The 21,283-nt window shown below is 50.7% G+C and overlaps 1 protein-coding gene across 4 annotated transcripts in view; it reads left to right on the top strand.

Moving 5' to 3' along the window:
* The first annotated feature begins 2,708 nt into the window (after positions 1 to 2,708).
* The window catches only part of PTPN3 (protein tyrosine phosphatase non-receptor type 3), a 109,838-nt gene continuing 91,263 nt past the window's right edge, over positions 2,709 to 21,283 (top strand). For 2 of the 4 annotated variants that reach the window (XM_079928026.1, XM_079928023.1), the window contains exon 1: positions 3,298 to 3,382. In XM_079928026.1, the coding sequence (XP_079784152.1) occupies positions 3,361 to 3,382 (22 nt within the window). In that variant the 5' untranslated portion in view covers positions 3,298 to 3,360. Of the gene's footprint in view, positions 2,887 to 3,297; positions 3,383 to 10,573; positions 10,788 to 21,283 lie in introns of those variants that run through there. The other 2 variants (XM_079928025.1, XM_079928028.1) reach the window with 2 other exon arrangements.

Raw genomic sequence — 21,283 nt, 5'->3', positions numbered from 1 at the left:
ACATATCAAAAGGGTAGAGAAAATAAGGCAAAAAGACACAAAAAATGAAATATGCGGTCTCTCTTATGATCGATACATGGCAAGCAGAGAGGCAATATTATAAATATTGACCCTGGCTTTGAGGTCAGTCCAACTTGCATTCAAATCCTGACCCTGTCCCTTACTAGTTGTGAAAGGCTCCTAGACCGCTTCCTTTTCTGTAAAACTGACCTAAAAACACCCACTCTGCAGAATGACTGTGTGCGGTAAAGACAGAATATGTGTAAAATACTGATCACACGTGAGCTTGATAATAGTAGTTATTACTGTTATTATTAGACACACAAAACTTGAAGAATTTTTGATTTGATCTTTTAAATGTTTATCATTGCAAACACAACGCTGGGACAGTAACAGATAAACTTAAAAAGAAAAACCAACCTCACTACCCACCAAAATCAGACTATTTACATTTTCCCATATTTCCATTACACACGGTATTTGTATTTTCAGCCTTTTTTCACCTAACATTGTGCTGTAAGTTTCCTCCTGTTGCAACACGGTTTAGTTTAGTGTAAAATAGTTATTATTTCAACAAATATAGCATAATCGATTTAATCATTCCTCTGTTTGTGAACATTTATTTGCTTGGGGAATATTCTTTCCTTTTGTTCCTGTTTCTGCTATGGTGAGTTGAAATGCACGGTTTAAAAAATATTTAGGTCTTTTTCCGTAGGTGTATAGATATTTTTTAGCTCGAATTTGAGCACTGTATAAGCTACTGACTGTTTACTGTGGATAAAGAAGAGGTAGCTTCAGCCTAGTTTCTAGCGTAAGGCAAATTGGGACAACGCCAAGAATCCTCATGCTTATTAACCTCAGTTTCCTCATCTCAGCACTTGACAAACTGGTATGAGGATGACCGATAATTGAGGTAGGCACCCAAAAAATGGACCTTTAAAGTGGACTAAACCTGCTCACGTTCTTGATTTCATTCATTCCCCACACAGGGCCCAGACCGAAACGGTAGGTATTCATATTATTTGAAGCACAGGGGTAGGTATTCATATCATTTGGGGTAAGGTTCTTACCCCAGGTCACACAGCGGCTGGGAGAGGACGAAGAACGTCTTTCGCGGATTATGAATTCCCAGCTTTCCCACTGGGCTTTGAAAACAAAAAATGCCCCCAGACCCCACCCTAACTGAGGGCGGGAACTGAGGGGCTGAGGGGCCAGCTGAGCTCCGCGGGAGGTGTCGCGCGCCCCGCCAGGAGGCTCCGCCTCCCGGGCTCTCGGGCCCCGCCCGGCTCCGAGCATGCCCAGTGCACTCCCCGCCGTCCCAACGGTGCCGGGAGAGCGCTGCAACTCCAGGTTTTGCTGGCGACCGGAGGTCCGGGGGCGGGGGGCGGGTCCGGGCGGGTCCTGTTCCGGGGACTCCTTGGCTCGGTTGAAATTCCACGGACAAGACGCTCGGGCGGCGCCCTGTGCAGGGGCGCAACTCGGGGGCAGGGACCGAACTGAAGCACCAGGTGCTGCCAGCTGCCGCCGAATGGTCCTAGGCCCACAGGGCCCTTGGACCCTCAGGCATCTGGTCCGGACAGGATGATTACAGCCGTCACTCCATCCTTTCATTCACATATTCATTCAACAAACTGTTTTTGAGCACCTACTGTGCCAGGTGCTGTCGTAGGGGCTGGGACAATGTCGTGAAGACGGGCAGGGCTACAGCCCCAGAGCTAAAATTCCAGAGGTGAATACACAATAAGTAAGCAAATCAGGGGAAAAGCAGTTACCGACTTCATCTCCTGCTACTTTGCCCTGCTTGCTATTTCCTAAGCAGTCCTGCGCCTTAGTGTCTGCACTGGCTGATCCCTCTGCCAGAAATGCTCTCCCCAATTTATCTGCGTGGCTGAAATGTCTGACCACGTCATTGAAAACTGCACTCCCTCCACCCCAAGTTTCTCTTCCCCTCGTAAAGCGTATCACCTTCTACTACGCAGTTTGCTTTTTTGCATGTTTATTGTGTATCGCCTGCCTCTCTTCCGCCAAACTCCGGCAAGGGACAAGATTTCTGTCTATTCACCACACGTGAAGAATCAGAGTAAGTGATCAATAATTATTTGTTGAATGAATTAATAGATAGTGATAAATGTGAAGAAAATAAAGTGAGGACATGGAACAGAGGGCTAACTTAGTAAGGTGGTCAGGGAAGGCCTCGGAGAAGGAGGACCTACGTACAATGAGAAGGTTCCAGCCACGGCAATAGCTGGGCAAAGACGTCCCACACAGAGGAGGAAAGGCATGTGTAAATGTCCTGAGGCTAGACAAGTTCTGAGTGTTTGATGGACAGAAAGGTGCTCACGGGGCTGCAGGAATGCAGGAGCCAGATCAGGTAAAGGGCCCATAAGTCTTGGGAAGAAAGTTCAAGCCAGGAAGTTTCTAGTGGAACGGGATGGGCACTGCACTGGGAGTCAGCAGGACCCCAGCTGGGCAAGACTTCTCCTTAAGTCAAAAATTTGTTTATCGCCGGCTGCTCGACATTCCTAGTAAAATCACTTAGGGCTGGGCACACAGTAGGTGCCCAATAAATGGTAATGGAACGAATGCCTGCGTGCATGCGCGAGGGGACACCGGGCTGCACGGAACTCGGCAAGAGAGCCCTGGTGGCCCTGGGAGACGCGTCCGAGCACACCGGCCTCGGGTGGGGGCGGGGGCGTCCCGCAGGGCGTTCCGGGAGCCCGCCCCCCGCCCGGCGCGCGGGCCCGTCGCGGCCAGCCGGGCCGGCGGGAGCCGCCCGCGGGCGGCACTGGGCATGCTCAGACGGCGGCCAGGTCGCGCCGCGAGCGAGCTTCTGCGCCGCCCGCACGCGCGACCTACCTGGGCGCCCCGCGCCCCCAGATGCTGCAGGTACGGGCCGACGCGACCCCAGCGGGCTGGGGGCAGGGCACGGGGCCACCGGGGGCCGGGGTCGCGCTGGGCGCTGCCCCGCCCCCACCCTTCCCCAGGCGCGCGGCGAACGCGCGGGCGGGCTGGCGGACGCGGCGGCCCCGGGTTCCCGGCGCCTCGTCGGGGCGGCGAGGGGCGCCCTGGCCGCGCTCACCTGGTGGGGCGCGGGTAGGAGGGAGCAGGCCGGGCCGGGTGGGGCTGGGTCCCGGCGATCCGCGAGGGCCCAGCGGCCGGCGATCCGGGAGGGCCCAGCGCCGCCGCGACCGCGGCCCCTGCCCCGGCCGCCGAGGGGTCGCACAGCCCGCGTGGAGCCAGCCAAGCGCGGCGGCCAAACCTTCTCGGCTCCCAGGGCGAATTCGCCTCTCGGCTTTCAAAGATGGCATTTCCTGGGCCTGGCACGAACTCCAGCGCCAATAAATCCTCCCCGTTCCACGGATGATATGGAATAATTTATCAGGTACCTGCGATGAGACAGCTGCAGTGGGGTAGTGTATGTGAGAGCGCCCAGTCCCCCGGAAATTCCCGTTTTCAGCAACCTGAACTTACTGAGAAGTTGAGGTTGCCTTAAAAATTCATGGGAAGTTGAGAAGACTTGACACCTGGGTTTTCCGAGGTGGTGGAAAGAGCTTGTGACTTGGAAACTGGAGACCTCCATTCAGGTTGGGCTCCCTCTTGGCCAGCTGGTGACCTTGGGGCGAGTTGTCTAACCTCTCTGATCTTCATTTTCCTCCCCTGCAAACAGCCGGTAATAATGCCCACCTCACTGGGTTGTTGGGTGGATTAAGTGGGATAAATTATGTGGAGGTGTTTGGCACCGTGCCTGGCCAAAGCAAACAAGCAGTTGGCATGATGGGAATTTAACTCGTTTAGAGACCCTCGTGGCTCCCATTTCACCAGGAAATTGGAATTACGAAAGCATCTTCAGGGCCTAGTGCCAGATTGACAGACCCTGTCTTTGTGCCCTGGAGAACCTCTACTGAAATCTTTGGAAAAACAATTTAGCTGAATTGTAATCGGAGAGCACCTTCTTTAAAAGCAGTTTTATACATTCAGAAACTCCAGAAGTTGGCAGTTCAGCTTGACTTACAAAAGAGCTGTTTTGCAAGATGATCCATCTTGCAAGTGTTTAAGCAGATGATGCTTTGAAAGTAAAGCCTAGTTAGGAAGATTTCTGTTCTAAAAAGCTCCCAAACCCAGCTTTCAGTGATTATTGAAATTAGGGTTTCTTTCACAATGTTAACATTTGGGGTTCAGTAATTCTTTGTTGTGGGGCCTTTTCTATGCGTTGTGGGATGTTTAGCAGCGTCTTTGGTCTCCACCCAGTAGATTCCGGTAGCAATCCCTTTCCCTCAGTTGTGCCAACCAAAAGTGCTTCCCGACGTCCCTCCCTGTGCGGGGGCAGGGTGCAAATTTTCCCTTTCTCCCCCCTTTAGAACCACCATGCTTTCTGTCATCAGCCTATCTGAGTTGTTTGAGAAGTTCATCTTATGTTTTTACTCTAATAACCAACCTTTGTATAGACTTGTAGAACTGCACAGAGTACTTTTACAACTCCCCTGTGAGGCTGGTGTTATTCCCATTTTACAGGTGAGGAAACTGAGGCTTTGAGCAGTCAATTACACAGTACGTGGTGTAGCTGGGATATAACTCATGTCATCTGGTTCCGCGGACAGGTCTTTTCCTTCTGCATCAGGCTGCTCTTTATTGTATTGAGACTTTCAAATAGGTGGCGTTCCTGATGATTAAATCAAGATGTAAAGTAGATTGGAAGCTGGAAACCTTTCTGGCTAGTTGAAAATTAAAAACAGTAAGCTATTATCTGACAGAGAGTAGGTCATTCTAGTTAAATATTCTAGTTTATAGTAAGCTCCCATAAATCCTGCATACAGTTGATGGAATACCAATGTGCAGAGAATTAGAGTAGAATAAAACGTGCCTAATACTCTGTATTGATCCTGCCTTGTCCCTGGTGATTTGCTGTCTCCTAAAACCAACTCGTATATGCAAATTAGACATTAGCTGGAATGTAAAAGGTCAGGTTACTGAAGGCATCTCTGAGATGGAGTGGCTGAGGCATTCCGTTCAGCAAGTATTTATTGAGCTGCTTCTACATGGCAGATGCAGTGCTGGGTGGGGATGCAGAGTGGGCCAGTGGACTCCAGTGAACCCGGGGTGCCTGGAGAACTTCTCAAGGAGAGGGCAGGTCTTGGCCAGGCCAGACACACAGGAGGCCAAGGTCAGGGACAGCTTGGGGTGGGAGAAAGAACCTAAGTTAACACAGAGTCCAATTTAGGATCCCACACTGCTTCACCATCCTTTTTTGAGCCCTCCATTTCCACATTTTATCATAGAGAAGGTATTCTGGTGGCTTTTAACATTCCCATTCAAGTGTCAGGAACCTGGTCAGAGATGAATCTTATCTCTGAAAGAAGTTGGGCTTCCAAGCTGGTAATTGGTCTCAGGGGATTGAGACCAGCTCCTTGATTGTTGACTGTGATCTGGGAGGTTCTGCATGCATTGTTTAATTTCAATGTGCTCCCTCTCTCCTCTTACAGTTGAGGAAACTCAGCTAGCAAAGGTAGTGTGGGACCAGGAGCTAGAGGGACGAACTGGGACCTTCTGAACTTCGGGTCCAGGCACACGAGGAATTCCATTTTCTAGGATGGACATAATCTACCAGAGGACTTTGGGGACTGGAGGGAACAGGAAGACAAGGCACCCTACCCACCCCCCACCAACCTCGGGGTTTGTGGCATGTTGGGGGATGGGGGGAACCTGCGATTTGTGGTCCTTCCCTCTCTCCGTAGGTAAGTGCCTGTTGACCGTAATCCCAGGACTCACCTTCCTTCCTTCAGACAACGGTCCTGGGAAGCAGAGCCACCCTCTTCATCTCTTCGCAGGGGCTGGAATGCCGAGGGCAATCCCCTGGCGTTGACAGGCTGGGAGTGTGGGGCAGCCAGCTGGTGTAGCTTCCCAAGCCTGGGCTCTTCTGACCAACTCTGATAGAGACAAGATCGGACCAGGTCAGTGTCCACTCTGCCCAGGTCTGGGTCCTGGCAACTGCAGACTGTGATCTCACAGGCATCTCCTTTCATCCGCCTGAGGGGGAACTAAAAGGGAGTGCTTGGTGGGTCCCTGGCTGAAATCTGATCTGGTCATGGGTTCCGAGACCCAGAGATCTTGCATCTCCATAGCTTCTGGTCATGCATGATGCACCTGTAATAGCCTTCCGCCTCCAGGGGAAGATCAGCTGTGAGCACGGATGTAACAGCAGATTCAGACCTTTACTGAGCCTATACTATGTGTCAGGCCCTAGGGTTACAGAGATGAAAGCTGAACCCGTCTTGGAAGGATTCATGGTGGAGTTGGGAAGACAGTGACATGGTGACATTTCTGTGTGAGTGTGTACACGCATGTGGGCATGCATGTGCTGTCTATCTGTGTGTCTGACAACTGCTTTAAAAGAGGATAAAGCTAGATGCAGGAGACCCCAATGGAGAGAGCCATTCATTCTGACGGGCATCAGGGTAGTTGGAGTAGTTGGCATTTGAATTCAGCCTTGAGGGTAGAAAAAGATGGTATTCAGGGGGCAGACAGAATGGCAGATGCAAAGACTCAGAGGCATGAAGAGACCTCGCGTATTTCGGGAATGGTGACTCTTCCCAGGCCCAGCCTCCTGATCTTGGCTAATGCAGGACCCACCTCTATAGTGAGGGTACCCCCCCATCTCTGTACAGGGGCCTGGCCTCACTCATCCCGGGGTATGTGTCCATTCCCCTTGTTTGTCCTGCATAGGAGTGATGCCTCTGTGCTGTCTCCGAGGCATGAGCACCTTCTGCCAGGGATGCCTCTGGTTTTAGTTATTACACACTGATATGACACTTACTAGCTTCCAGGCAATGTTCTGAGTGCTTTCCAAATATTAATCTTTTCATCTTTGTAGCAACCCTCTGGCCGTGCTGCTTCCCTGAGTACTGGCCACTGGGTAGGTAGGTGGGGGCAGAGCTCACGTCCCCGGTCTGTGTCCCTCTGTGGACGATGCTCTCATCATGATACAGCTTCTCCTGGCTGCGGTTTACATCGATGTGCCAGGAAGCAGCCAAGTCTGAGAGTCCTGATGGAGTGCTGACTGCCCCGGATTTTTCTCCCTGACCCCGTTTCCTTCAGGGGGCCAGCAGGGCTCCACTGGCTACATTTTCTGAACCAAAGACTGGGCTCTGTAGTCTGAGAAAGAATGTTTGTGCTGCGTCTTTGTGCAAGAGGAGGCCTGGGAGGTGTTGTTTGGATACTGAGAGTGGAATTTTTGAGACATTTCGATGGTTTATGTGGAAAGTTAGAACAGAACATTTGAAATTGGGATAGTCCTGGAAAATTCAGGTCCCGTGATTTACTGTCAGGATACACAAGCTTTTAGTAAATAGTTAAGCGATGTGTAGTTTGAATTTTCTGTACTGAGCCTCTTGGAGCCTCAAAATGGAATAAATAGTACCTTCTAGCCCCAGAATCTTGCTAATACTTACCAGCCCCAGTTTACAGATGGGATGAGAAAACTGAGGCTCAGAGAGATGAAATGACTCCTGGAAGGGCACACTGCTCTACGAGGACAGCCAAGGTTTGAACTCAAGTCTGTCCCCAGGCGAATACTTGACTGTAAAATGAGGATAATAATAGAACCTGTTTCCGTTAAAGGAGCTAATGACCGAAAACCCACTCAGGTAGAACTTGGCACAGAAAAGGGTCCCCTCCCTTTGTGTTTGCGCCGCTGACCCGCAGACAAGCGCCTTGTTTAGCCTTCGATGCTGAGAGTGGCTGTCGCGAGTGATGGCCTGCTCCCAGGGCAGGGCTGAGGGCCCGGCTCACAGGGCTAGAGGGACGTTCCAAGGGGCAGGGTCCAGGACCAGAAAGGGGCTGTGGCCAGCTGGGTGCTGTGTTGACGAAAGGCACTGGTCTGACTTAGAGAGAGGAGTGTGAAGACCTGGTCCCTGCACGCTACTTCCCTCAGGTGAGTCAGCCTCGATCTAGACATGAGGGTCTTGGTGGGAGAGGCAGCAACCAGCTCTGTCAACCATCCATTGACCCAAACCACTGGTGGGCCTAGAGTGGAGATAATGACAGCGTGAGCTCAGGTCTTGCTCGCTTTGCTCCCCCCACCATTCCCTCCCCAGGTCTGGTTATCAAATTCGTACATGGTTGCTGTAGAAAATTAAGGTGTCAAGGAGCAATGGAAAAATCCTGCATGGTGTTCTTCCTGGAAGCAGCTCTCCCCACCGCCATCACCACCATGGAGGACTCCACATGCCAGCCTGTTCTCTGCTGTAGCCAAGGGGGTCTTTCAAAGCTGCTTCCTTTTGCTTTTAGAATAAAAGACAAAACTACTGTTGGCATCTCCTGCAGGCCCTGGTGTACATGCTTTGGTCCCCATGCTGTCTCTGCTCACAGGGCCAGTGAGAACCTGGAACCTTCCTCCCCTCCTCCCCAGTTAACTCATTCTTTGGGCCTTGGCTGCGTGATTGTAGATGCCTCCCTTCGCCTTCCTGCTGTGGGTAAAACTGCCTGCTGTAAACGCTCACATTCTGGCCCCCAGGTCTCTCTCCTTTCACAGCACTTTTCACAGTTGCAATTTTGTGCTTAATTAGTGTAATTATTTGTATTAGTACCCGTCTCCTCAGCTACACTGCGAGCTCTGTGAAATCAGGGTCTCTCTTCCTTTGAACACACATGCACACACCACACACACACTTTCTTTGAGACTTCTTTTTTTTCTTTTAACTTTTTATTTTGACCTAATTCAGACTTACAGAGAAGTTCCAAGAATAGAACAGAGAACTCCCATATACCCTTCACCCAGATTTGTCAAATGTTACCGTTTTATCACATTTATTTTATTCTTCTCTCTGGGTATACATTTTTTTCCTAAACCATTTGAGGACCATTTATAGAGTCTTCCTTTCCCCCTAAATACTTCAGTGTATTTCCTAAAACCAATGACATTCTCCTATATAACCATGGTACACTTTTTAAACAAGAAATCAGTATTGATACAGTACTGTTATCTAATCTACAGACCTACAGGCTTTGCCAGTTGTCTTGGTAGTGTCCTTTGTAGCAAAGAAAACCCCAGATCGTGCGTTGCATGTGCTTATGTCTCTTCAGTCTCCTTTAAATTAGAGCAGTTCCTCAGGCTTTCTTTGTCTTTTGTGACCTTGACATTTTTGGAGAATACAGGCCAGTTATTTGGTAGAATTCTCCTCAGTTTGAGTCTGTTTTAACCCACCATGTGTCTTCAATGCCACTGAAACATCAAATGCACTCAGTTAACATTTGCTGAATGAAAAAAGTCAGCAGGTTGTCTAGTCTCCCCCACTCCCACTCCTTTCAGCAGAAGGATGTTTTGGGTTTTTTTGTTTTTTTTAATTTATTTTTGGCTGCGTTGGGTCTTTGTTGCTGCGCGCGGGCTTTCTCTAGTTGCGGCGAGTGGGGGCTACTCTTCGTTGCCGTGCGCGGGCTTCTCATTGCAGTGGCTTCTCTTGTTGGGGAGCACGGGCTCTAGGCACGCGGGCTTCAGTAGTTGTGGCACGCGGGCTCAGTAGTTGTGGCTCACAGGCTTAGTTGCTCCACAGCACGTGGGATCTTCCTGGTCCAGGCCTCGAACCTGTGTCCCCTTGCATTGGCAGGCGGATTCTTAACCCCTGTGCCACCAGGGAAGCCCAGAATGTTGTTATTTAGTTGCCATCTTGCTGTATATAGATTTGAATCTTGCTACTTTAACTTTTATGCATTTATTTTTTTACTGGAAGTGTAGTTGACATACAATATTATGTCAGTTTCAGGTGAACAACATAGTGATTTGACATTTGCCTACATTATGAAATGATCACCACGATAAGTCTAGTAACCATCTGTCCCCATACAAAGTTATTACATAGTGTGGTCTACATTCCTTAAGCTGTATATTACATCCCTGTGGCTTATGTATTTTATAACTGGAAGTTTGTACTTCTTAATCCCTTCACCTAGTTTGCCCAACCTGTCCCCCCACCCCCTGCAACCATCTGTCTGTCCTCTGTATCTATGAGTCTATTTCTGTTTTGTTTCATTTGTTCTTCTGTTTTTCAGATTTCACATGTAAGTGAAGTCATACAGTATTTGTCTTTGTCTGGCTTACCTCACTTAGCATAATACCCTCTAGTTCAGTGGTCCCCAACCTTTTTGGCACCAGGGACGGGTTTCGTGGAAGACAGTTTTTCCATGGATGGCAGTGGGAATGGTTCAGGCGGTAATGCGAGCAATGAGGAGGGATGGGGAGCGAAGGGGAGCAGTGGGGAGCGATGGGGAGGGATGGGGAGCGATGGGGAGTGAAGGGGAGCGATGGGGAGGGATGGGGAGCGAAGGGGAGCAGTGGGGAGCGGCAGATGAAGCTTTCCTCGCTCACCCACTGCTCACCTCCTTCTGTGCTGCCTGGTTCCTAACAGGCCGCGGCCCAGTATCAGTCTGCAACCCGGGGGTTGCGGACCCCTCCTCTAGATCCGTGTTCCCACAAATGGCAAGGTTTTATTCTTTTTTATGGCTGAGTAATGTTCCATTGTATATATACACCACATCTTCTTTGTTCGTTCATCTACCCTGATATTCTTTTTTAATAACACAGCTTTCCCCACAAAAGAGAGGCTTCCTCCAGGGATAGTGAGCTGCTGTCTCTGCAGGAATACAAGTGGACGCCGGGCCATGGCTTGGCAGGGACGCTAGAGTGGAGAACAGAACATTTGGTGAGGGGCAAGACTCAGCCTGCACGTTCCTCCTGACACTGAGTGCCTTCTCCAAATGCAACTCTGACTTCCCAGGCCGAGGGGCCCAAGAATAAGGTAACTAGAATTTCTAATCCAAACCAGAACGTTTTGAGAATAAATGAGGAGCTGTTAATAATTGCATCTAGTCAAGTAACTTCAACTTGGGCTATCCTGGACAAATCAGGATATGTGGTCACTCTACTCAAAGGTGACTTTGAAGTTGGAGATCAGTGCCTGGGGATCAGCCTAGAAAACCCTCTAGCAGTAGGAATTTTCTGCCTGGACAAAGCGAAACTCATCTCCCTGGCGTTGCCTGCCAGGCCCATATTAGTGGCTTTGGTCCTCTCTGTGGTTGCACCTCCCTTGGTGTGCCCCTCCCAGCCTTTCTCCTGCTACATCCACTTTGTTTCAGCCCTCCCCTCACCTGTTCCTTCCTGCCACAGGGACTGAGAGAGCCTGGAACATCACTTCCAAACCCAGGCTGGATGGAGGAGGGGGGATGGGGTTTGTGATACATGCACAGGGGGGAAAACAGGCCAGCTGTGCTTCCTACTGACCCAATTTTAATGGAATTTAAGAGCCAGGGTGTGTAAGTGAGGTATGGCTGGAGACCAGAGTTTCCCTAGACCTAATCTTTCCCACCCGGCCCCCGCCACGCTCACACTTCCACCTGTCTTTCGTGCGCAGACACCCAGGTTCCTCTTCCAGCCCTAGTTCTGAGATCAGAACCGAGTTGCTGGTCTTTGGCAGAGGCACGGAAGCAGCTGGCATTGGGGACCCAGGCACAAGAGGATGGGCATTGAATGACTAGAAGGTGCAGAGAAGGACTTGGATGCAGAGAGACCAGGCAGGAAACCAGCATCTAGGGAGTCTGGTAACAAGGCCAATACAGGGTCATTTATCAGGAAGCCTAGAGTTGCAGTATTGAATGCCTGACACTTGGTCACAGGGGCAGGCACTGGTGTCTGATTAGTCCAGTTCCTTAACTCATTTTCTGCCTAGCAAAAAACACGAACTCTGCCTTCCTGGATTAAAAAGTGTAGGCATACCTCATTGTATTGGGCTTCGCAGATACTGTGTTTTTTACATTGAAGGTTTATGGCAACCCTGCATCAGTCAGGTCTCTCGGTGCCATTTTTCCAACAGCATTTGCTCACTTCGGGTCTCTGTGTCACCTTTTGGTAATTCTCGCAATATTTCAAACACTCTACTGGCAAAAGGTAATGAGTCACTGAAGGCTCAAATGATGGTTAGCATTTTTTTTAGCAATAAAATATGTTTAATTAAGGTATGTATATTGTTTTTTAGACATAATGCTGTTATACACTTAATAAACTACAGTATAGTGCAAACATAATTTTTACATGCACTGGGAAACCAAAAAAATGTGCGTGACTCTTTTTATTGCGATATTTGCTTTATTGCGGTGTTCTGGAACGGAACCCACAGTATCTCTGAGGTATGCCTGTTTTATAGGGTGAAAATGTGAAGGTATAGAGATTTTCTGGGGCATCCTAGTCCTGTGGACTTCAAGAACATGGTCCAGTGCAGTATAGTGTTTTTATAACTCCAGGCATTGGTGGCTTTAAGGGAAAAGCCAGTTAGAGTTTCTAGTTATTAGAATGCAAGATACTAGCACTTACTGAACTTTGGAAATTTTTCTGGTTAACTGTGATACTATGTTTACTGGTTAAAAATGTTCTCCCCCACCCCACCCAGGCATAGCTATGTAAAAGCATTGAGTTTGAGGTCACCTTTTACAGGACAGAGAGGGTCACACAGTGTCTGAACTGGAAAGGACCTCAGAAGAATCTTTTCCAGCTCCCTCTCTTTACAGGTGGGGAAACTGAGGCATGCTCAGGGCACACAGATAGTCACAGAGCAGGGACTGGTACCTGAATCATATAGTTTCCAGCCCCCAGACCTTGGGTGTGTTTTCTAGATATCATCTAAGGAAGTTTATTAAATAGACTGTATATTTCTATCATTTTGTTAACATCTTTTGGCATTTGTCTAACTGTAGAAATAAGCTGTATTGGCATCAATGTATTAATAGTTGTGCATTTCTTGCTCTTTTATGTAGAAGTTGCTAGGCTGATTTTTTTTTTGATTAATTTATTTTTGGCTGCATTGAGTGTTCGTTGCTGTGCTCGGGCTTCTCATTGCGGTGGCTTCTCTTGTTGTGGATCTCGGGCTCTAGGCATGCGGACTTCAGTAGTTGTGGCATGCGGGCTCAGTAGCTGTGGCTCGTGGGCTCTAGAGCACAGGCTCAGTAGTTGTGGTGCACAGGCTTAGTTGTTCCGCGGCATGTGGGATCTTCCTGGACCAGGGCTCAAACCCATGTCCCATGCACTGGCAGGTGGATTCTTAACCACTGCACCACCAGGGAAGCCCTGCTAGGCTGATTGTTTTTTTTTCGTTTTTATGTAAGAAGATGATATATACCTTCCATTGAGTTTCTGTATTCTGTACTACTGTTTCTCAAACTTTAGCACATCAGAATCGCCTTTTAAAACACAAGCTGCTATGCCCCACCCGCAGAGTTTCTGAGTCAGTGGGTCTGAATCAGACTCAGGTGAGGCCTCAGAATTTGCATTTCTTTTTTTTTTAGCACTTTTTTTAAACTTTTTGGCCAGGCCACATGGCCTGCGGGATTTTAGCTCCCCGACCAGGGATCAAACCTGTGGCCCCTGCAGTGGAAGCCCGGAGTCTTAACCACTGGACTGCCAGGGAAGTCCCATAATTTGCATTTCTAACAAGCTCCTCAGTGATGCTGCTGGTCCAGAGACCGGGGACCATCCTTTGAGGATCGCTGCCCCAGGCTTCGTGATAGTTCCAGATGGTGTGCTCTGTGCTTTACAGCCAGCTGGGCCCTCCTTGCTGCCCAACCAGCCCTCTGTCCTCCCTGTTGCTCCCATGCCAGCCAGCCTAGCTTCTCCACTCTCTCTGGGTCTCCTACCTGTTGCCCTCCCCTCTCCAGATGACCCCACCACCTGTGGCCCTGGGATGCTCAGGGCCGTCTGGAGGGAGCTTCCTCACGTTTCCTCCTCCCTCCTTCATTTTCTCTTTCTTCCTTTCTTCCAGTTTGAGAAATGAGTGTCTCTGGCTCTGGCTTACCTCTCCACTTCCAGTTGAAAACTGTCCTCCCATCACCAAAAAAAAAAAAAAAGCCTTCTCCCAGCCCGGCCTTACCATTAGGTCACCGCCCCATCACTCCCTTCCTTTCACTGCCAAGCCTGCTGGCGGAATAGTTTACAGTCGCAGAAAAAGATTGGCTCTCACCTCTCTTGACATAGACATGCTATTCAATTCCAGAAGTTCAGGTTTTCTATACCTATGCTGAAAGAAAGACAGTTTTTTAAAGGGTTTTTTTTGTTTGTTTGTTTTTGGCTGCATTGGGTCTTTGCTACCGGGCGCGGGCTTTCTCTAGTTGCGGCAAGCGGGGGCTACTCTTCATTGCAGTGGGCGAGCTTCTCATGTGGTGGCTTCTCTTGTTGTGGAGCACGGGCTCTAGGCGTGCAGGCTTCAGTAGTTGTGGCATGTGTGCTCAGTAGTTGTGGCACGCAGGCTCAGTAGTTGTGGCACGTGGGCTCTAGGGCATGTGGGCTTCAGTAGTTGTGGCTCAAGGGCTTAGTTGCTCTGCAGCATGTGGGATCTTCCCGGACCAGGGCTCGAACCCATGTCCCCTGCATTGGCAGGTGGATTCTTAACCACTGCGCCACCAGGGAAGTCCCAGAGAGACATATTTTTTTTATTTGTGGTAAAATACACATAACATAAAACTTACCATTTTAACCATTTTTAAGTGTATATACAGTTCCGTGGCATTAAGCACAGTCACACTTGTGTGCTACCATCACCACCATGCATCCACAGAACTCTCTTCATCTTACAAAACTGAAACTCTACCCACTGAATACTAACTCCCCATTCCCTCCCCGACCCCCCACCCCATCCCTGGCAGCCACCCTCTACTTTCTGTCTCTATAATTTTGTCTACTCTAGGTACGTCATATAACTGGAATCATGCAGTACTTGCCGTTTTGTGATTGGCTTATTTCACTTAGCATAATGTCCTCCAGGTTCATCCATGTTGTCACATGTGTCAGAATTTTCTTCCTTTTTAAGGCTGAGTAATGCTCCATGGAACGTACATACAACATTTTGTTATTCAGTCATCTGTCAATGGATGCCTAGGTTGCTTCCACCTTTTGGCTATTGCAAGTAGTGCTTCTATGAACATGGGTGTACCGAAGGACACAATTCTGATTAAAGGGGGCTTGCAACCTCAGGTGAGATGTTTAGGCATTTATTTATCTAGCAGTCTCAGCTTTATCTATCGCCTGCATCCCCCAGCCCATTGTCCCCAGGCTTCCCCACCTGCCCCTTGAGCAACACTGCCCTTGCTGTGATGGCCAGGAACCGCTCACTTGTCAAGGTCAGTGGCATTTCATCACTCAGACCATTTGCTCTTTGTGCCGATGCCCCCCTGCTGGGGCTTCTGTGATGCAGCTCCCCTCCTGCCTCCCCACCCACCCTGGCTCATCCTCTGCTCTCTGGCTCCTTTTCCCTCTGTTCTGTCGTCTTGCAGGCCTTCCTGGGTGAGCACACCTTATCCCATCATCAGGGGCTCACAGGTCTGCTCCAGCCTGGTCATGTCTGTGTGTGTATCACATCTGAACATCTCCCCCTGAGTGTCCCCAGGTCCCTCTTCTGCATGTGCATGTCCAAAGCAGAGCTCTGCACCTTCCTCCTTAAAAATGTTCTCTCTGTAAGTGACGTGTTTTCCAGCATAGAAACTCCAGGGTCTCCCTTCACTCCTACAGCTGCACTGGACAAAGCCCTCTCATCACACCTCAGCCCCTCCTCCAACCTGCCCCTCCTTCCCCCCACTAAAACTGGGTGGGTTCACACACTTCTCCCATTTGCCTCTCTCCCCAGTGGGTCCCTAACATTTATACCTGCTTCATGTTGTTGCCAGAAAGTGTTCCCTGCAGGAGCACTAAGATCACCTCTTCTCTGCGGGTCCCATGTCGCCTGGCTCCCTCCGGCGTTGCTTTCCCCCGTCTCTCCCCCTAACCCTGCTGGTGATATGCTCTAAGCCAGGGCTTCCCAAGCGTTAGTGCTAACATGCAGATTCTGATTCGAGGGGCCTGGGGGGTGGGCCCTGCCTTCTGCATCCCTACCAGGCCCCCCAGGTGGTGTTGAGACTGTGGCCAGAGACCACATGTTGAGTAGCTGGACTCCAGAATAGATCTGTGTATGACAAAGTGTGTATCACAAATAAAGTGTTTTTGGTCTATAAATAATGCAGGAATTTAAAATTTTTGTGTTGTAATTTTAACGTTTTCTGTTTTATACAAAGTTAATCTTAAATTTTTTCGATCATAAGGCAGATTCCCTTGTTGCAGTGACTATTTGCTACTAAAAGACATTTTCAAAGACTAAGAAAGGCTTTAGTTTCTTAAGAGTTACCATATAGGTCCAGGTGAATGAATATATGGGGGGTTGAGAACGTTTCCCCATTAAAGGGGTACATGTTCGGGGTCGGGCCCCCCCTTGTGAGCATCCCCAGGGCAGAGACCTTCTCTTCCTCAGCTCCATCCCCAGGGCCCTGCTGGGCCTCCTCAGGATGTGGGCTGAAGGGTAAGGAGGCAAGTCGCAGCCTCCTCTTGGAGATGATGGTGGAAACTGGTGATTTGATGTGGGAAGACTGGGCTTGGAAGGGAGCCCCGTCAAAGGAGGGGAGGGAAAGGGTTCTTGGCAGCTGGCCTTGTTGAGGCCTGTTTTGTGAAGGGTTTTGCTGTGGAGGAGCCGCTTGGGAGAAAACTGCTGGTGGAGGTGTCCCCTGGTGCTGGGCTTCCTCCTGGAGAGGGCAGGGGAAGGGAGGGGAGGGGAGGGGAGGGGAGGGGAGGGGAAGGGAGTGGGGGGGAGGGGAGGGGAGGAGAAGGGAGGGGGAGGGGAGGGGAGGAGAAGGGAGGGGGAGGGGAGAGGAGGGGAAGGGGGAGGGGAGGGGAGAGGAGGGGAGGGGAGTGGGAGGGGAGAGGAGGGGAGGGGAGGGCAGGCAATGGAGCCGAGCAAACTTGGGGGGCTCTGACTGCATTGGCTGGTTCAGGAGGGTCGGAGAAGCATGTCTCAAGTGGTGAAGGATCAGGTTCATGAGTGAGGGGAGGGGGTGGATGTCAGGGAAGGGGGTAGGCGTTGGGGGCCAGCCTGCCCCAAAAGCTTCACTGCTCCTGCTGTCCCATTAGTCTCAGCAATTTAGTCCATCGTTGAAGGGCTTCCTGATCTGGCCCCTGCTTGCCTCTCCCACTGTTCTGTGACTTTCCCCCTCGTTTCTAGGTCTGGCCAAAGGACTGTTCCCCGTTAAAATATGTGTACCACCTCCTCCTGAGCCCTGTGGTGTGCACTGTTATCTCTTGGTGCAGGTTGTAAGCTGGGGCTGTCTCCGGACCCCCTCTCACTAACTCCGTGACCCCAGCGAGCCTCCTGGCGTTTTGATGTCCTCGTTTCCACAGTGGGGCTGACAGGCGTCCCCGCCTCACGAGGCTGGGTGAGATTCCAGGATGACAGGGGCTTCTCCCAGTGGCACGTGGTGATTACTCAGGAAGTACTGGTGGTCCGTCACTGCCTGCCATCTGTCCCTCTCAGCTTGTCAGAAGGACCGTAGCGTGGCACTTGTCCCCAGGTGGAGCCCCGGTCTCAGATGGAGAGGGCTGTGACCCATGCATGCTGCCCCGGGCAGGGTGGGGCCAGAGTGATGCCGTTGTGGGGTGGACCCCCTGGGGGTGGTGTGTCAGCTCACTGCGTGGATGTTGAAGACACCAAGAGTTGGCAGCTGGCAACAGGGTGAAAGGAGGAAAGCTGAAGGCCTGGGGGAGTTGAAATGGGTCGGCGAGCAGGACCTCTCAGACTTCAATGTGCAGGCGAACAGGATACCGTAGGCCTGGGGCCGGGCGTAAGATTGCGCATTCCTAACGGGCACCTGGGTTGATAACAGTGCTGCCAGTCTGGACACCGCCGTGAGTGGCATTGGTCAGGAATATGACACATGGTGGCGAGGCTCGTGGAGAAGAGCATATGGAGGAAGTGAAGTAAGCTCAGCTGCGTGGCCGTCTCCCCAGCCCCGTGGAGCACATGCACCCAGGCGTCTGGGGTGTGGAGGGTTAGACGGGAATCAGACTGTGGGTGATGGACAAGGGGCAGCAGGAGCCCCTGCAGGTTTGGGGATAAACGTTGGGTGATTTGATTTTGCCGTTTGATACTCCATCCTTCAAGGTGTAGTTTTGCCATTAGAATCCCCTTAAAAGCTGTTTGCATGGGCTCGAGGATGAGCTGTGGTCACACCCTAGACAAAGCCCCAGCAGCCAGTGGCACACACCTGACTTAACAGAAGCACTCCCCACACTGGAAGGTGATGATTTGATTATTCCTGCGTCTCTCTCTGAGACAGCCTCTTCCTCACCGCTGAACCCCAGCACCTGCCGTGGAGCCTGGCCACAGCTGGGGCTCATTAAATGTCTGTGGCGTCATAGGGGGTGAGCTCAGAGTGTTCACGCAGGAAGAGCACATAAAGCCCTGTGGCTGAAAGAGCGGGGGAACCAAGCACCGAGTCAGGTGCCTGGGAGAGTGGTGGTGTGGATGGGAGAAGATGGTGTAAGCCGTCAGCAGGACCTCAGCTAAACATGCCAGGACCGTCTTCGGAAGATAGAACAGGGACTCGGAAAGGATGAGTGCTGGGGATCTGGATTGGGGCGTCCGTTGTGAGATGGGCTGTGGGTTTTCTGGAGTGGTGGAGGCTTCAACGGGAGGATGGGAATTTCAGCCAAGAAACCACTGGTTTGATCCAGGAACCCGGAGCAAACCTGATTTTCCGCTTCCTTCAGGAGAGGGCAGGTGTCCAGATTTATGCAAATGGAGGATTAAGAAATCTCTCCCTGTGCATCGGCGCGCCATAAGCAGCGCTTCCCAAGGCTGGGTGGAGCCAGCAGGTTGAGGCCCATCGTGTGGCAGGGGCTGGAGACACAGCTGTTGGCATGTTGAGCCTCAGCCATGGAAGGAAGGGCCCCCTGAGGCGGGGGTCTAACTCCCTGAACCTCAGACCCCTGTGAGTTGGGGTCAACCTTATTTTGCTGAGAAGGAAATGGAGTCTCAGAGAGGTTCAGCAACTTGCCCACAGTCACACAGCTGGGAGGCAGAGGAGTCAGGCTACAACGTGGGTCCGTGGGCCAGGGGAGTGTCAGGTGGGGCAGCCCAGCCTGGGAGCGGGGTTTCTGGGGGAGGAGTGACAGGTATGGCAGCGGGGCCAGGGCTGGGGCAGGGTGGGGAGGGCTGCGGGTACCAGGCGCTGGGGGCAAGCGGGAGGAAGAGGAAGAAGCAGGGTCAGGTGAAGGCAGAAAGGGGCGAGGAGGTGACCAGGTGTCACAGGAGGGAGGTTTAAGCAGTTACACACCCTCGGCTCGAATGAGGTATCAGGTGACAGCATTTTAAATTCTATCAGTTTGATTTTTGAACTCTTTCTTGCTCATGGAAAACTTAGGCACTACAGAAAATTTGAAAGAAGAGACGGACTAACAGTTTTCACGGTCTTGTGAGTTCCTTCATACTTTATACAATGACTTATAGTTGTGGCCACACCGTAGGTACACTTTTGTAACCAGCCTTTTTTACTTAATATTCTAACGTTTTCCATGTCATTATGAAGTCTTCATGGATATCCGTGGCTGTTTTATGATTTACTTAACTGGCCTTCTAAGCTTGGAAATTGGCTTTTTCGGTGTAATTTTCAATGTTATGTCTCTGGGAGGAAGATCTTTGCAAATAAAACTTTCATGTATGGATGTATCCTGACAGTAGGTTCCTAGAAACGGAATTACTGGTCAAACCACCTCCCAGCATTGTTGGAATGATATGCTGTTAGGAGTGCTGACACGGGCCTTCTAGGAGTGCAGGTGTCAGCCTTGTGCACACTAGCTGTTCACTCAGTGCATGTGTGTGTATCTCACAAGCATTTATTAAGTGCCTGTGAGGAGAGACTCCATTTTCTGTGGCCAGGCCAGCACCGTAGCGGCTGCCGGCATCTTGGGCTTGGCTGGGACGTGTGGGAAGTTTGATGGCACGTGATGTCCCAGCTCTGCCTGCCCAGGAGCCCGGGACAGGCAGCGCTCTGTGGCCGCGGGGTTCAGGCAGTGCTCACGCGCGGGTCTGGAGCTGCCTGCCTTCCCCACTGTCACGCTTAGGGACATGGAATTACTGAGTGTGATGCTCCCATTTTGTCCTTTTATCCATGTCATTCGCAGATACTCAGGCTTGCTAGGCACTGCTCCGGGTGCTAGGGGCACAGCAGTTAACAACAAAGTCCCTGCCTTTAAGGAACTTCCATTCTAGTGGGAGGTAGGAACGTGGGAATTGGGAGGAAACAGTCAGTGAACATACTTGATATGTCTAGCGGTGATAAACGCTAAGGAGAAGGGTGCAGTGAGAGGTCTGGACGGCCTCACTGATAAGACACCTGGCTCGCTCTAAGACACTTAGAGCGAGCCAGGTGGAGGATGTCTGACAGAAGGGAGTCCCAAGCAGAGGGAACAGCAACTGCGAACACCGGAGGTGGGAACGAGCTTGTAACAACTGGGTACAGGGCAGGGGCAATGTGGCTGGAGCAGAGAGTGAGCAGGTGACGTGCTACGGGAGGCAGACAGTGAGGGGGCCCTTGTGTAGCAGAATGAGATCCAGGACCCGGAGTTCATTTTTCCATTGGCAGGTTTTGGAGCCAGAGGACCATCTGGAACAGTTGAGGCTAACCTGGTGCCTTTCTTGGATTTCCAGTGGGTGATCACGCAGGCCTGTGTTTGGTGGGAAAGCTCTGGGAGTGGAAGCCCAGGCTTTGGGAAGTCACTGGCTCCGTCAGCCCTTTGGTTTCCTCCTCTGTGCGATGAAGGACTTGAACTAGGAAACTGGTAAGGGTGTATTGAGCTTTTCAGGGCTGAGACCCTCTGTCCTGTTCTCAGTTAAGTGCTGGTTAGATCTTGGATTGTTTTAGTTGAACTAATAAGAGTATGTAAGTGCAATTGTTGATACATATTTACTTCTTAGTATGGTTGGCCGATCAGGTTTACTTTGTTACAGATAAGTCTTTCAGCCAGCTGTGGGTGGTCTTATAGTAGTGATGAGAAGCAGGTGGGGGATGGAGGGTACTCCCCCCCCACCAAGTGGTTTATCCACTCAACTGTCCATTTATCCCACAGTTAATTATTGAGCACCTGCTGGGTACCAGGCACCGGGACGTGGTCTTTAAAAGACCCAGACCCTGCCTTCATGAAGTTCACAGTCTAGTGCAGCAATGCCAGCTCTGCCAGAGGTTCATGGTGGGGAGGAACCCTGGTCAGAAAGACCAGGGTTCCTCCTACCTCTTGCCATAAACAAAAATTAAGTCAAAATGGATCAGTGCCCTAAATATAAGAGCTAAAGCCATGGAACTCTTGAGAAAAAACAGGGATAAATCTTCATGACCTTGGAGTTAGCAGTAGATTCTTGGATATGACACCAAAGCACAAGCAACAAAAGAAAAATAG

This window comes from Stenella coeruleoalba, assembly GCF_951394435.1.
Source record: "Stenella coeruleoalba genome assembly, chromosome: 7".
Taxonomy (NCBI): Eukaryota; Metazoa; Chordata; class Mammalia; order Artiodactyla; family Delphinidae; genus Stenella; species Stenella coeruleoalba.
This window is presented reverse-complemented; position numbering and strand designations above follow the sequence as displayed.